At 41.9% G+C, this 12,423-nt stretch overlaps 1 protein-coding gene and 2 long non-coding RNA genes across 4 annotated transcripts in view; all 3 read right to left on the bottom strand.

Annotated features, from left to right (window-relative positions):
- The window catches only part of LOC106509989 (uncharacterized), a 195,107-nt gene extending 183,196 nt beyond the window's left edge, over nt 1–11,911 (bottom strand). Inside the window, exon 1 of the long non-coding RNA XR_002343142.2 lies at nt 11,742–11,911. This is a non-coding gene — a long non-coding RNA (uncharacterized LOC106509989). The remainder of the gene's footprint in view (nt 1–11,741) is intronic.
- LOC146403724 (uncharacterized) lies at nt 2,298–11,344 on the bottom strand. The gene is made up of 2 exons (XR_014843476.1): nt 6,973–11,344; nt 2,298–6,696 (listed from the first exon to the last, which is right to left on the bottom strand). It is a non-coding gene; the product is annotated as an uncharacterized LOC146403724 (long non-coding RNA).
- Nucleotides 11,912–11,994: 83 nt separating the features above from the next.
- The window catches only part of EIF3H (eukaryotic translation initiation factor 3 subunit H), a 98,606-nt gene continuing 98,177 nt past the window's right edge, over nt 11,995–12,423 (bottom strand). For both annotated transcript variants that reach the window (XM_085021831.1, XM_003125515.6), the window contains exon 8: nt 11,995–12,221. In XM_085021831.1, the coding sequence (XP_084877957.1) occupies nt 12,124–12,221 (98 nt within the window). In that variant the 3' untranslated portion in view covers nt 11,995–12,123. The remainder of the gene's footprint in view (nt 12,222–12,423) is intronic.

Raw genomic sequence — 12,423 nt, 5'->3', positions numbered from 1 at the left:
GGAACACAGCCTCACCTGTTCCTTTACTTATTGTCTAAGGCTGTCTTCCCACTAAAACGGGCCAAGTTGAGTAGTTGCCATAAAGATCACATAGCCCACAAAACCTAAAATATCTACCACCTAGATAAAAGCTTGTTTACCTCTTCTCTCTAGCCTGGAATCCCATCAGCCCTGGAGCTATTGGTAGAGACAAGGGCTCCGTGAACACATTGCTGCAGTCACACAGCTTATACAACCAACTATCCCTTCATGAATGCTTACTACTAGGAGTGCAAAGAGCTTTACTCATGTGGACCTAAAACAAATTAACTGGCAGTTATTTGTTCATCAAAAATGAATTTGGGATCAATAAAAAAAATTGCAATTATTTTTGCAATAGTGAGCTGCATACAACTCCCCATGTAGCAAGGAGAGGAGAACTCTTTTAAAGAGGGGAAAGGGAAGTCAGGAGGACTACAGTAAATAGAGTCCATTGGGAGACTTGAGAGCTCAAACTATAGTGGCTTTTCATTGGCTGAGTTGTGAGAGTCTCTCATTGGCTAAGGTCTTGCCCAACAAGAAGAGGAAGACTTTCTTCTTCCTTTTGGGCTCAGCTATCCTAGGGCTCTGCTGCTGTGGGACATGAGAGCTCCCCCTTCTGGCCTCCTGCCTAATTTAACTGAGGTTTCTTTTTATTGATTTTTACACCCACATTATCTTAATTTCCCCAACAATCCTGTGAGATATGCATTATTATACAAATACATACTGTGCTAATAATACTGGACTAAGCAATATGAAATTGCTTTTTTTTTTGAAGGTCAAATGCTGGCAATTTCATATAGGTCAAGCTAATATTACTATCTCTGTTTAAAAAATGACACTACAGGAGCAACTGGCCCATCAGCACACAGTTAAGTGAAAGTGCTCAAATACCAACGAGCATTCTGGTTAGGGCAGCAACTAGCTACACTGCTTCTTCTTAAAACTTTACATTCACTTTATGTATTAAAGGTTGTGCTAATATTTAAGTGTGAACTGGAAGTGGGCACTTGCCATCTGCCTCTGTAAGGATTGAATCGTGACCCATTGTGACTGCTCACCCTTGACACCCCCTGAAAGAGTTCAGGGTGCAGATGAGGGGTGAGGCATTCTGCATTCTGGGAAAACTGGCAGAACAGATCTTTAGATAGATATTTTCAGGAGAAGATTTTATGAACTCCTGTATCTCCTTACATCTAGAAAAGCACTAAAATCCTTCATGGTGACACCTGCTCCTCTTGACTAATAGTAACCTTCAAAAGACTAATAGCAAAAACCTTCCACACAATGTGTGCTTGATTCCACACACCTCCCCTTTCACCAAAATCACCTACACACTGACATACCCCCCTAACTCTTTGGAGCAGTTTTTCAGAGTAATCTGAGATGCCTCCTGGGCTATCGTCCTCATTTTGCCCCAAATAAAACTTAACTCTCAACTTTTAGGTTGTTGTTTTTTTGTTTTTTTTTTTAAAGTAAAGAACGAATCTAATGCTGTTTAAGTAAGCCCTTCTCAAGTTTATTTGACCAGTAAAGTACTGCCCCCCCACCCCCCCCACCCCCCCGTAGCACCTATGAATATTCCACAAAACTAGTCTTCCTTGGCAAAAACCCTTTTTGGGAAACACCTCCAACTCCCTTCATCCCCATCAAAGAGCTTGCAACCATCCTCTGGCTGCAGCCACCTCCTGACTCCCAGAATCCCCACACAACTGCTCTGGGCATGCGCTTTGCTCCACTGGCAAATGGAACTCCATTTAAACTAAAAGAACCTGAATAGTTCTTGCTGTTGCTGCTGGCCAATTCCATTTACAGGAATAATGAAGCTCCATCCTTGTGTGGCGATGGATGTTCACTTAATACACTTTAACCATTCCATACCGCCCATTTGTAATGCAAATAAACTGCATCTTCCATCAGAATGGCTCACCCTCCCTCTTAAGTCCAAATTCTTCATAGGATTTATGTGCCGAATCAGTTGCAGGCTTTTTTCCAATGGCAGTATCCAAAACCTGAGATTGTCTTTTAGTCCAGGTCAATTAAACAATGTGGTATATATATGCTTAGCTGGATTTTTCCCCCTCCTTTTTAAAAGAAAATAATGGCTGGTGTATATAAAGTTTCCAGTCAGGGCCTCCTTTATTACACATTTTCTTTGGGAATAATCTAAGTCCGTAACTGACATATGCCTCCTCTTCTGCCCCTTCCTAAAATATTAACTTGGTGGGGAGGTTAGAAATCCATCATAGCCAATGACAGACATCAGGGCACAAAAATAGCAAGCCTCAAGTTTAATATTTTATTGCCATATTTTGAAACAACTGGTTAGGCAGCTGCTACTGTTATCTTCCAATTACTTCTCATTTTTCCAGTTTTAAAAGCAAGCTGTGACAAATTAAATCTAAATTTCTATATGCTTTTCTAAAAAAAAAAAAAAGACAAATTTCAGAATGCAATGCAAAAAAAAAGAAGTTAAAACAGAGGAAGAAAGGGATATTGGCAACAGGCAAGAGGAGAAGTCTATTCTCTGTGCCTACGTGATCTGTTTGAATGGCCTTGAGGTATGCAGAAATGCCTTCCCCACACTGGCCAAGAAGATCCTGAATAGGTTCGGAGACTTCGTAGTTGTTAAAAAGGCACTCTCCCTGCCAGCTTTACAAAGGTGCAAAGAAGAAACCCCGTCAGTGAATGCTGAATGACTTTCATACTCTGGTGTAACACTCCATCAATGGTGCCCGAATACACAAGAAACTACTCAAGACATAATGAATCATATTTGGGAGGTAGCCGCTCACGCAGAACTGCTCATGATTCTGACTATGGAGACAGCAAACAGTGTGACTTTTTTTCCCAACATGCTTTTCACCATAAATCATAAGGCTACTGTTCAGCAATTACATGTCTCCTAGAAAAATACTATATATTCAAATCATTTATGTTTTCTTTTTTAAAATACGGCTCCTTAACATAATTAGGTGGAGTTGAGGATGAAGGTAGGAGGTAGATTGTGGCAACTCCTTCCTGCTGCTAAGATTCAAAACAAAACTCTTATCATCCGGCCTTTGCTCAGTGCAAGGATGTTCAGTAGCTCATGCTTGCTGTCCTTTCGCTGCAGTGTGTAACACCGCTGCCTCTAGGTGGCCACTGCCATCTGCAGTCAAGTAAACAAAGCCCTGCTATCGTCTCAGGCTCCGTGAGCACCTGCCTGCAAGTGCTGGTGACTCTCAAAGAGAAGGCTCTCCCACACCTGTGGAGAAGCTCTCTGGATGTGTGGATCCTTCCGGCCCTTCATCTTCCTCTCTCTTCCTTCCAATGCCTCCTTCCCCTTCTCTTCCACTTCCTCCTCTGTGCTGGTTCTGGCCAAGCATGCCTGCGTGCCTGGCTTCTTTTCGCTCTGTCTGGAGTTCTTCTCCAGGACCTGACATGTCTCATCACTCTGAACCTCTAATCAAGGTGGCTACTTTAAAATAATTCATTTCATTATGCCTTTCCACAATCGTCCTTTATTTTTTTGTCTTTTGAGGGCCACACCCCTGGCATATATGGAGCTTCCCAGACTAGGAGTCTAATCATAACTGTAACTGCTGGCCTACACCACAGCTCATGGCAACAGCAGATCCTGAACCCAATGAGCGAGGCCAGGGATTGAACCCGCAATTCCTAGTTGAATTCATTTCTGCTGTGCCACGATGAGAACTCCCCATAATCTTCCTTTAAAAAAAAAAGGGGGGGGGGATGATGAGGGAGAAAAACATTCCCAGGCCTATTTCAAATCTGAACTCCCCAGGCAATAATGACCCACAACCAGAGAGATTCTGTAGTGGCTCAGCAGTAATGAACCCGACTGGACCCATGAGGATGCAGGTTCGACCCCTGGCCCCCGCTTAGGGGGTTAATGCCGTGAGCTGTGGTGTAGGTCACAAACATGGCTCAGATCCAGTGTTGCTGTGGCTGTGGTGTATGTCAGCAGCAGCAGCTCTGATTTGACTCCTAGCCTGGGAACTTCCATATGCTACAGGTGCAGCCCAAAAAGCAATAATAATAACAGTAATAATAATAATAACCCACAACTTGATTCAGGTCCCACTGTTCAGAACAATCTTTCGCAAACATCTGAAGCACCAAGGTGCTTATTAAAGCATAGGGATAGGCTCTACCCATAAGGTTCCTGATTGGGTAAGTCTGGGTGGACACTCAAGAATCTGCCTATCTGACAAGCTCACAAGTGATGCTCCTCCAGGGACCACGCTTAGACAACCAGTGCCCAGGGGTGAGTCCCTTAGTGTCGGAACTTACTGCCCTTCCAGTCCCAGAGTTGGGCGCCGTGTGAAACCTGTCTGCTGAACGACCACCAGAAGGCGCTCTAACATTAAGACATACAGTGCAGAGAAAAACACACAAAGGTCACCATTTTGAAAGTTTAAGTTACTGATTCTACTTTCATCCCACAGTGATGTTCCATTTACAAAGCTAAAATTCACCTGCCAAGGTAGACAGAAAGACTCAAAAGTGCTGAACTGCCAAGAGAAGCAACACTCAATTCTTTTTAAGGAAGAATTTTACTCTTAGCTTGTTGGTTGCTTGACTTTCCTTCCTAGAGGTAATAAGAGGCAAGCATCTAATACATAAGAGCATCAGGAAAAAAGCCATCTTTTTTGTCCAAACATGCTTAAATTGGGAGCAATGGTTTACTACTAACACTAAATATATTCAGAATCCACAGATGATTTGTATGGCCAGCCTCTAATCGCTTTCAGCAGAGCACCCCACAGCTGCTACAATCCAGCCAAGATGGGAGATTGTCATCTGAGATTTGCCACATCAGGGCTTCGTCAAAATGCAAAATCAACACCTTCCCTTTCTCATTCTCCTACCCCAGATGATCTCTCAATTTCTGTACATTTGTGAATTCACAGAAGCATGAACAGAATGACATGAACATTACAAATGCAAATGTCTTTGTTCCTAAATAATTGCTCCAGTTCCCCCTCCCCTAAGTTTGGGAGTGGGAGGGAATGGACTCCACAGGCCATTTCATTTTAAGTTCTTAGAAGGCAGAGGTAAAGGTGAATACAGTGTTCCAAATTATTTCGACAGATTTTAAAATCACACACACCCCCTGCCAAGTATTCTTTTCCAGTGCTGATCTGTACTCTAATAAACTGACATCTGCATCTCTAAAGAAATATTTCACTGTCAAAAGAATCTAACAATTCTGTTTGCTTGAAATGTTTTCATCTCAGACCAAATTTAGAATACCCCGCCACCTGTTTACACCACCAATCTCCAGCAAAGCAGCAAAAGCTCACCTCTTCCAGCCACTTCCCAGCTGGAACAGTCAGGGTGATGGGGAAATAGATACAAAAGGTTTTTAATTAGCCCCTAACATCTTCTTCTTTCTCTACAGAGCATGTAACCTTTGTGCTCCAAATGCTGCAGAAACACACTTCAGCCCCATGGTGCATCAGAAAGCACCTTGAAAGCAGAAAGGCTCAGCATGAAAGGGGCAACACTCAGCTCTTTAAGAAATGCTGAGACACAGAATAATACAGAAGAGGAGTGAATGATCTAGGCTGTTTAGGAGACAACATTTAAAGTTCTCGGAGCCTGTTACCATATCTGTAAGTGGGAGTATTTGTGGTAACCAAAAGATTAGTCTGGGTACCTTCCTTCTCCAAAATGTTAATATATTCACAAAATAACTTTGATCCTCCTACAGCCTCGTAAGGCTGTACCTTCTCAAATCCACTCAGGCCTAATAGCAAATAAGCCTTAGTATATACATGGGTTGGATCAGGTACTTTTGAGGTTAAGAGGAACAGAAACCAACTCAAATTTGAAGGGGGAGAAAAAAGGCAGTGTTATTAAGATTCAAAAGTGTTTTTGTAAGACCCAAGGGCAGGAATACAAACAGCCTCAGAAAGGGCTGGAAACAAAATCCAAGTGTTAGGAACTTGGAAGCCTTCTTCCACCTTTTATCTCTCTGCTTCTTCCCCTAGCTCTTCGGCACTATGCAGCCCTGTATTATAAAATGGTTAACAGGAGGTTAGACATTCTCTAGTCAAGAAATCAGCTCAAATGGACACGAAAAGGATTCCTTTATCTCAATTTTTGTTTATCAGAAAATGCTCACTAATTGGATGAGGTGCCCACACTGTTTTAATTATAAACATGGACAGTGGGAGCTCACCACCCAGATCCTTTGACTTTGGGGGATGGGCTGAATGAGGGGGCAAAACAGTTCCCCAAAATTAGTGGGAAGAGGGGAGAGAGTGGGTCAGCACAGAAGGGAAGATAGGGGAGTTCCCGTCATGGCGCAGTGGAAACAAATCCCACTAGGAACCATGAGGTTGAGGGGTTCGATCCCTGGACTCGCTCAGTGGGTTAAGGATGTGGCGTTGCCATGAGCTGTGGTGTAGGCCAGCAGCTATAGCTCCGGTTAGACCCCTAGCCTGGGAACCTCCATATGCTGTGGGTGCAGCCCTAAGATGACAAAAGACCAAAAAAAAAAGAAGGGAAGATACAACACAAATACGAAGTGGGTTGCAATAAGAACCATTTACCTAGAGTCGTGTGGAGGAGGGAAATAGTGCCAGGTACTCACAAGGAACTCCAGGCTGGAGCTCCAGCCCTGGCCCTGCCACCTGGGTATATGTTAGCTTTAGTTAACCACACCTTTTTTTTTTTTTTTTTTTTTTTTTGCTATTTCTTGGACCGCTTCCGCGGCATATGGAGGTTCCCAGGCTAGGGGTCGAATCGGAGCTGTAGCCGCCGGCCTACGCCAGAGCCACAGCAACGCAGGATCCGAGCCGCGTCTGCAACCTACACTACAGCTCACGGCAACGCCGGATCGTTAACCCACTGAGCAAGGGCAGGGACCGAACCCGCAACCTCATGGTTCCTAGTCGGATTCGTTAACCACTGCGCCACGATGGGAACTCCGAACCACACCTTTTTGAAGTTTGGTTTCATCATCCCCAAGCAGGAATTACCAAGTACCGAGGACACTGGCTTCGTAACACATCTGTACACTTCTCCTATCCCAAATGAGAACACATACGAGCGAGTACTTTGTGAACTGTAAAATCATATATTAATGTAGGAGACCGTTCTTAAAAGCTGTGTCAAATGCAGTTAATTAGCCTATCTACTTTCTTTTCCAAGCATCTGGTTCTTTTGCCTCCATAAAATGGGTCCCCTTCAGCAGGAATGGAATGTCAGAGAGACTCAAGCCAAAATACTACCCGTCCATTAAGACCAGACTAGAAATTGAAGGTAGGCAGCACATGCATTTTCTCTTTCTTTGGCTCACTGCCTCCTGAGAGTGCATTTCTGTTATAGTACAGTGGGCTAGAAGTGGAAATCATCAGCTGCAGTTACTCTCTGTATCTCATTAGAGGTCTAGTTTCCCCCTAATGCACATGAAGACCTTTCATTAGCAGTAATGGTTGTTGCACGCATCAAAGAGAAAAACAGACCCTTCACCATTGTGATCTAGGAGATGAGGTTATTGGGACACTTGCCTGCCTGATTGGAGAATTATGACATTCAGAGATGCGTGATTCCATCATGGAAAAAATTAAAATTTGACTGTTTAAGAAGAATGAAATGCAATTTAACAACCTCAAAAAGAAGAGCAAGAATCAAAACTAAAGGACCACAGGCAGATTGAATTCAGGAATGAGTTAAGCAAGTGAAAGCCAAATGACAAGATAAACAAAGGTGGGGAAAGATTACCCAGGGGATCTGACAAAGTAAGAACTGTTTCCAATACATACAAAGTAAAACATTGGCAAGAAGAGACTCCAGTCCAAGAAGAAAAGGCAAGGACCATTTACCGTCAGAAGCAGTAAACACTGCTGAAAGTCAAACCCTTTGCTTCCACATCCACAAAGGAAGATGGAAGATGCCAGAATTGGCTATGCCCTAAAGAAGGGTCAATGAAAAAAAAATATTACTGAAGGAAATCGAAGTGACACCTGAGTCTATGTCTTGAGGTTGACACAAATGCTAGAAGCTGTTATTATTTTCCTATTGCAGTCAACTTGGCTTTTAACTAAGAACACTGGGAAATGGGCCACCATGCATTGTTAATGGGCCACCATACATCATTAATGGGCTGATGAAGTGGTAGAGTCCTTTACTTGTAAAAACAGTAATTTCTATATTGAGAAAAATCATTTTTACATTTCTTTACAGTATAGCATCCATGATTAGAATTCTCCTATACTTTTTTTGGAGGGTAGGGGAGAATGCACATGGAAAGAAACTGTTTATCTGCAACCTGTTGAAAAGGAATCCCAACAAGTCCTAGAGTCAGCTTGGATTCAGCACTCCATCTGCTATCCCCTCAACTCACAAAGGTTCCAGGGAATACTTAAGTGAGCGAGAGTCTGAGGCTGCATCCAATCTTTGGTAGACCATTTGCCACCAATTCAATGAAAGGATTGAAAACAGATTACTTAACTCACAGTTGAAAGAAAATGCAACTGATCTCAAAACCAATCCCACCAAATCATGATTCTAATAAACTGATCACATGGCAAGTGATGTGAGTTTAAAAGCCTCTAAGAACAAGCAGGACATAAGTATTGAAAGTAACATCTAAGAGGAGTTCCCGTCATGGCTCAGTGGTTTACAAATCCGACAAAGAATCATGAGGTTGCTGGTTCGATCCCTGGCCTTGCTCAGTGGGTTAAGGATCCGGAGCATTGACATGAGCTGTGGTGTAGGTTGCAGATGCAGCTTGGATCCGGTGTCTACAGCTCTGGTTGGACCCCTAGCCTGGGAACCTCCATATGCTGTGGGAGCGGCCCTAGAAAAGGCAAAAAGACAACAACAACAAAAAAAGTAACATCTGAGATAGACCGAACACTTAAAGAATGGCCCAAACTCCCCAAGCTGGGGGTGGTGTCTCTTGGGAATCATTCCTGCATCCATGGACTGTATTCCCAAAAACACTACTGCAACTTCTGGACAGCCATCCTGAGTTACGCGCCAGAGCCAGACAGGCTTCAGGTGCATTACACAAAATGTACATTTATATAAAAAGAAGCTCGAGGCAATGGGTATTAAGCTACAGAGGTTTGCTCCAGCAGGCTGTCTTTTCAATGGCTCTGGCTCCCCATCCCTCCTTCCTTATCTCAAGTAACCTGGAGTCAGATCAAGCCCTGCTCCCATCTATCCAAGGAGGTTCACACTCCATTTGGGAGCCGCTGCTCAACAAGCAGGTTTGAACAACACACTGCACACTCTTAGGCTGGGGGATACAGAAACCACCCATTGTTTTTCTCTCATCTTTGTCAATCAGTAGACTCAGATCTTCATCCTTCCCTTTATTATGTATCTACTAACCACCATCACCCCTTCCATACATGCCAAATAAAGAAGGAATCCACTGGCAATGATGACTTGACCATGCTTTCTATAGATGAGCGCTTGAGTCATTTTCTATAAATACAAAGAAAGCCCTTACAGGCTTTTGGCTTGACCCAATTTGAGTATTACCCCTTTAAGCAAGCATTTCTATGATAGAATCAACACAGAAAAATATGCCTAATGCGAAAAGAAAAAAATTGATAAACAGTATATTATATACTCAACTTGAATGAGAAATGTTTACAAGATGGAATTTGCAATTTAAATAAAAAATTCTTTCCTAACATTCTGATATCCAAGGTCTGCAAGTAAAGCTGACATAGGTTTTCCAAAGAATGTTATAAAAACACAGTGTGAACAATGTAGTAACATTTTCAAAGACACTAAAATGTAAATATTTAGGTGCTGTAAATGAGAAATCACACCATGCTTCATTATTACTAGATTAACATTAGATAACCACATCTCCATCCCCAAGCTCCCAAAAATGGAGAAAAAAGTTTACTTTACCTCCATTCTAAAAGGATAAGGTATTTTGGGCAAGTTAATGCTTCTTTTCTCTCAGGTATTTTCAATTGAGAATAATACTATGTTTTCTAGAACCAAATAAAGCATTATCTATGATTATGGGGTTAATACCAAAGAGGTTTTACTTTTCTTGGCTTGTAATATTTAATTTTCCATTAGATTAACATGCTAGTTTTTCCTGTTCTTCTTGTTCTTGGGTACGTGAATGATTTATTAGACCTTGTACTCAGTTTATGAGCTTTTCTCATTTCAACTTGAAGAAACTGCAAATATTTATAGAAGATGAACCACATGTATCTGTTCCTGAAAAATGTCAGAATACAGCACTCAGATCAAATGCCGAACAGAAGCTATTCCATAACGCTACATACTGTGGAGATTTCATTCCCATTGACATGTTTTCCTAAACAGTTTTTCCCACTACAGTAATTCCTAATTCAAAAACTACTGAAATCGTCTGTTAGGCATGTCTCACATATTACTGAGCTACAGGTGTCTAAGTATTCATATAGAATTTAAGAAAGAATCACCCCTTTAAAAAATATAATTGACTCTTCTTAATCACACACCATAAGGAAAACAGTAATTAAGGTTAGGTTTGAACTGACTGTCCTTTCACTTTGTTCTTGGACACTTCAGGGGTGCTTTGTTTAACTCCACAATAAAATTCCACATCTAGGCAAGCAGAATTCAGGGAAATGAACCAAAGGAGTATCCCATCCACAAGGGCACCAGCTTTGTTTATCAATATGACCTGTCTACTACCACAGCCACACTCAAATACATGTTCACCCAAATAAGACTCACCATGGGCAGGAGTGCAAATCAGTATACCCCTTCTAGAAGGCAATTTGGCAACAGAGTTAAAGGCCTTAGAATTTGACACACCCTTTGACCAGTAAGTCTGCTTCTAGGAGTTTATCCTAGGAAAGTTAATTACATGTGAGCAAGTACTTGAATTCTCGAGTAGTGAAGGGCCTGATCTTTCTAAAAGCAAAAACCTGCTAATAAGCCAACTTCCTGAACAGTGAACCTAGCATGTGCCCTAGGTCATGGTACACACCGAGATTGCTCCACACCAACTGCTGCTTCCCATACAAGCCTTTGGCTCTCACACCTACAGCTAACACATGTCTCCTTGCATCCCCTCCAAATCAAGAGTGAGGTGCAGGGAAGTTATGTGACCTAAGAACACGGTAAAGAGAACCAGGTTGCCATCCAGCTGATGATCAATCAAACCAGACCCCAGAGCTGCCTCCAAAACAATGTTGTTGGGAAAAAAGGACTTCTGAACTCTTCTTACCCATTATCCATTCCTTCTGATCATCTTCCTATCAGCCATATCTTCAAGGTGAAAATCACCAAATAAGAGTCTCATAGGCACACCTCCATAGCTAGTAAATCTCAGTGGTTTGTGCTGTTACAAAAATGGCAGCATTTTTTATTTTATTTCAAATACAAAATTATTAAAATAGTCTTTTTTGCCCCAATATGGTACCTGTCTCCCAATTCTTCTTTCCCCACTCATAAAACTTGCTATTTGGCAGAATTATATTTCAAGACATGGAAAAAAAAAAATGAAGTTCTCAATGAAAAAAAATACACACAGAATAAATTTCATTTTCATACAAAATAATGTCTTCTGGTGAAATAATTTTTTTTTTTTTAAGTTTTTATGCCCAATGAATGGCCTATGAGCATGGGGACTGGGCTACCGCCACAGGAAGAAGAAAAAAGACAGACCGTGGGGAGCTCGCCAAGCACTTTCGGACCTGGGGACAAGGGCAGCCAGGGTAAGCATAGGAAGCACTCACTCGGGAGCGATGAAGTACTAGAATCCACAGTTGAACCGGGGCTTCCAGGTCAGGCGCTGGGGAAAAGCATCATTGGGCTGAGTGGCAGAGATGCGGCACCAGAGATAACAAGGTGATGGAGGAGCCTGTAGGTCTGGGCCTGAAGAAGCTTCTGGTCAAGCCTGCTTTATCTTTGGAAATACACAGGTATAAGCAAAACAAGAACAAGAGCTAAATATAATAAGTCTAAAATCAAATGAGCAAGCAGTCAAGATTGTTTTATCTTTATTTTATTATTATGTGCTAGAAAGACTTTTCAATATGCAAGTGTGTTTCTTCCAAAAGTCGCCCCAATGTGATCTCAAGAGTCCATGTTAACTCCTTTTCTGGAAACTTCCTTTTCTTAGTTGTTGTATTCTTGAAGAGCCTGGGCCATGAAGAGTTTGCCTAAGTTTTGGGCAGTGAACTCCTTGATGTTCTGGCAGTAAGTGTTAATCTGGCCTGTGCATTTGGGAAAGTGAGAAAGAGAATCATAACGTTCCACAAATTGTAAAACAACCTAGAATACTAGTCAAACAAGAAAATCAGCATAATACAGAATCACCAGAATTTTACTTTGTTATGTTTTGAATCAAGAGTCTGTAAGAATTTGTTTATAAGGGATAATAAAGAATATAAGTTCTTGGAAAAAATAACCTATCTT

Source organism: Sus scrofa, chromosome 4, assembly GCF_054392235.1.
Source record: "Sus scrofa isolate SSC_HxYL_T2T_F1_AM1 chromosome 4, Sscrofa_HxYL_maternal_Yorkshire_Landrace_v2.0, whole genome shotgun sequence".
Taxonomy (NCBI): domain Eukaryota; kingdom Metazoa; phylum Chordata; class Mammalia; order Artiodactyla; family Suidae; genus Sus; species Sus scrofa.
Note: the sequence above shows the minus strand (reverse complement) of the source record. Positions and strands in the feature narration are given on the sequence as shown.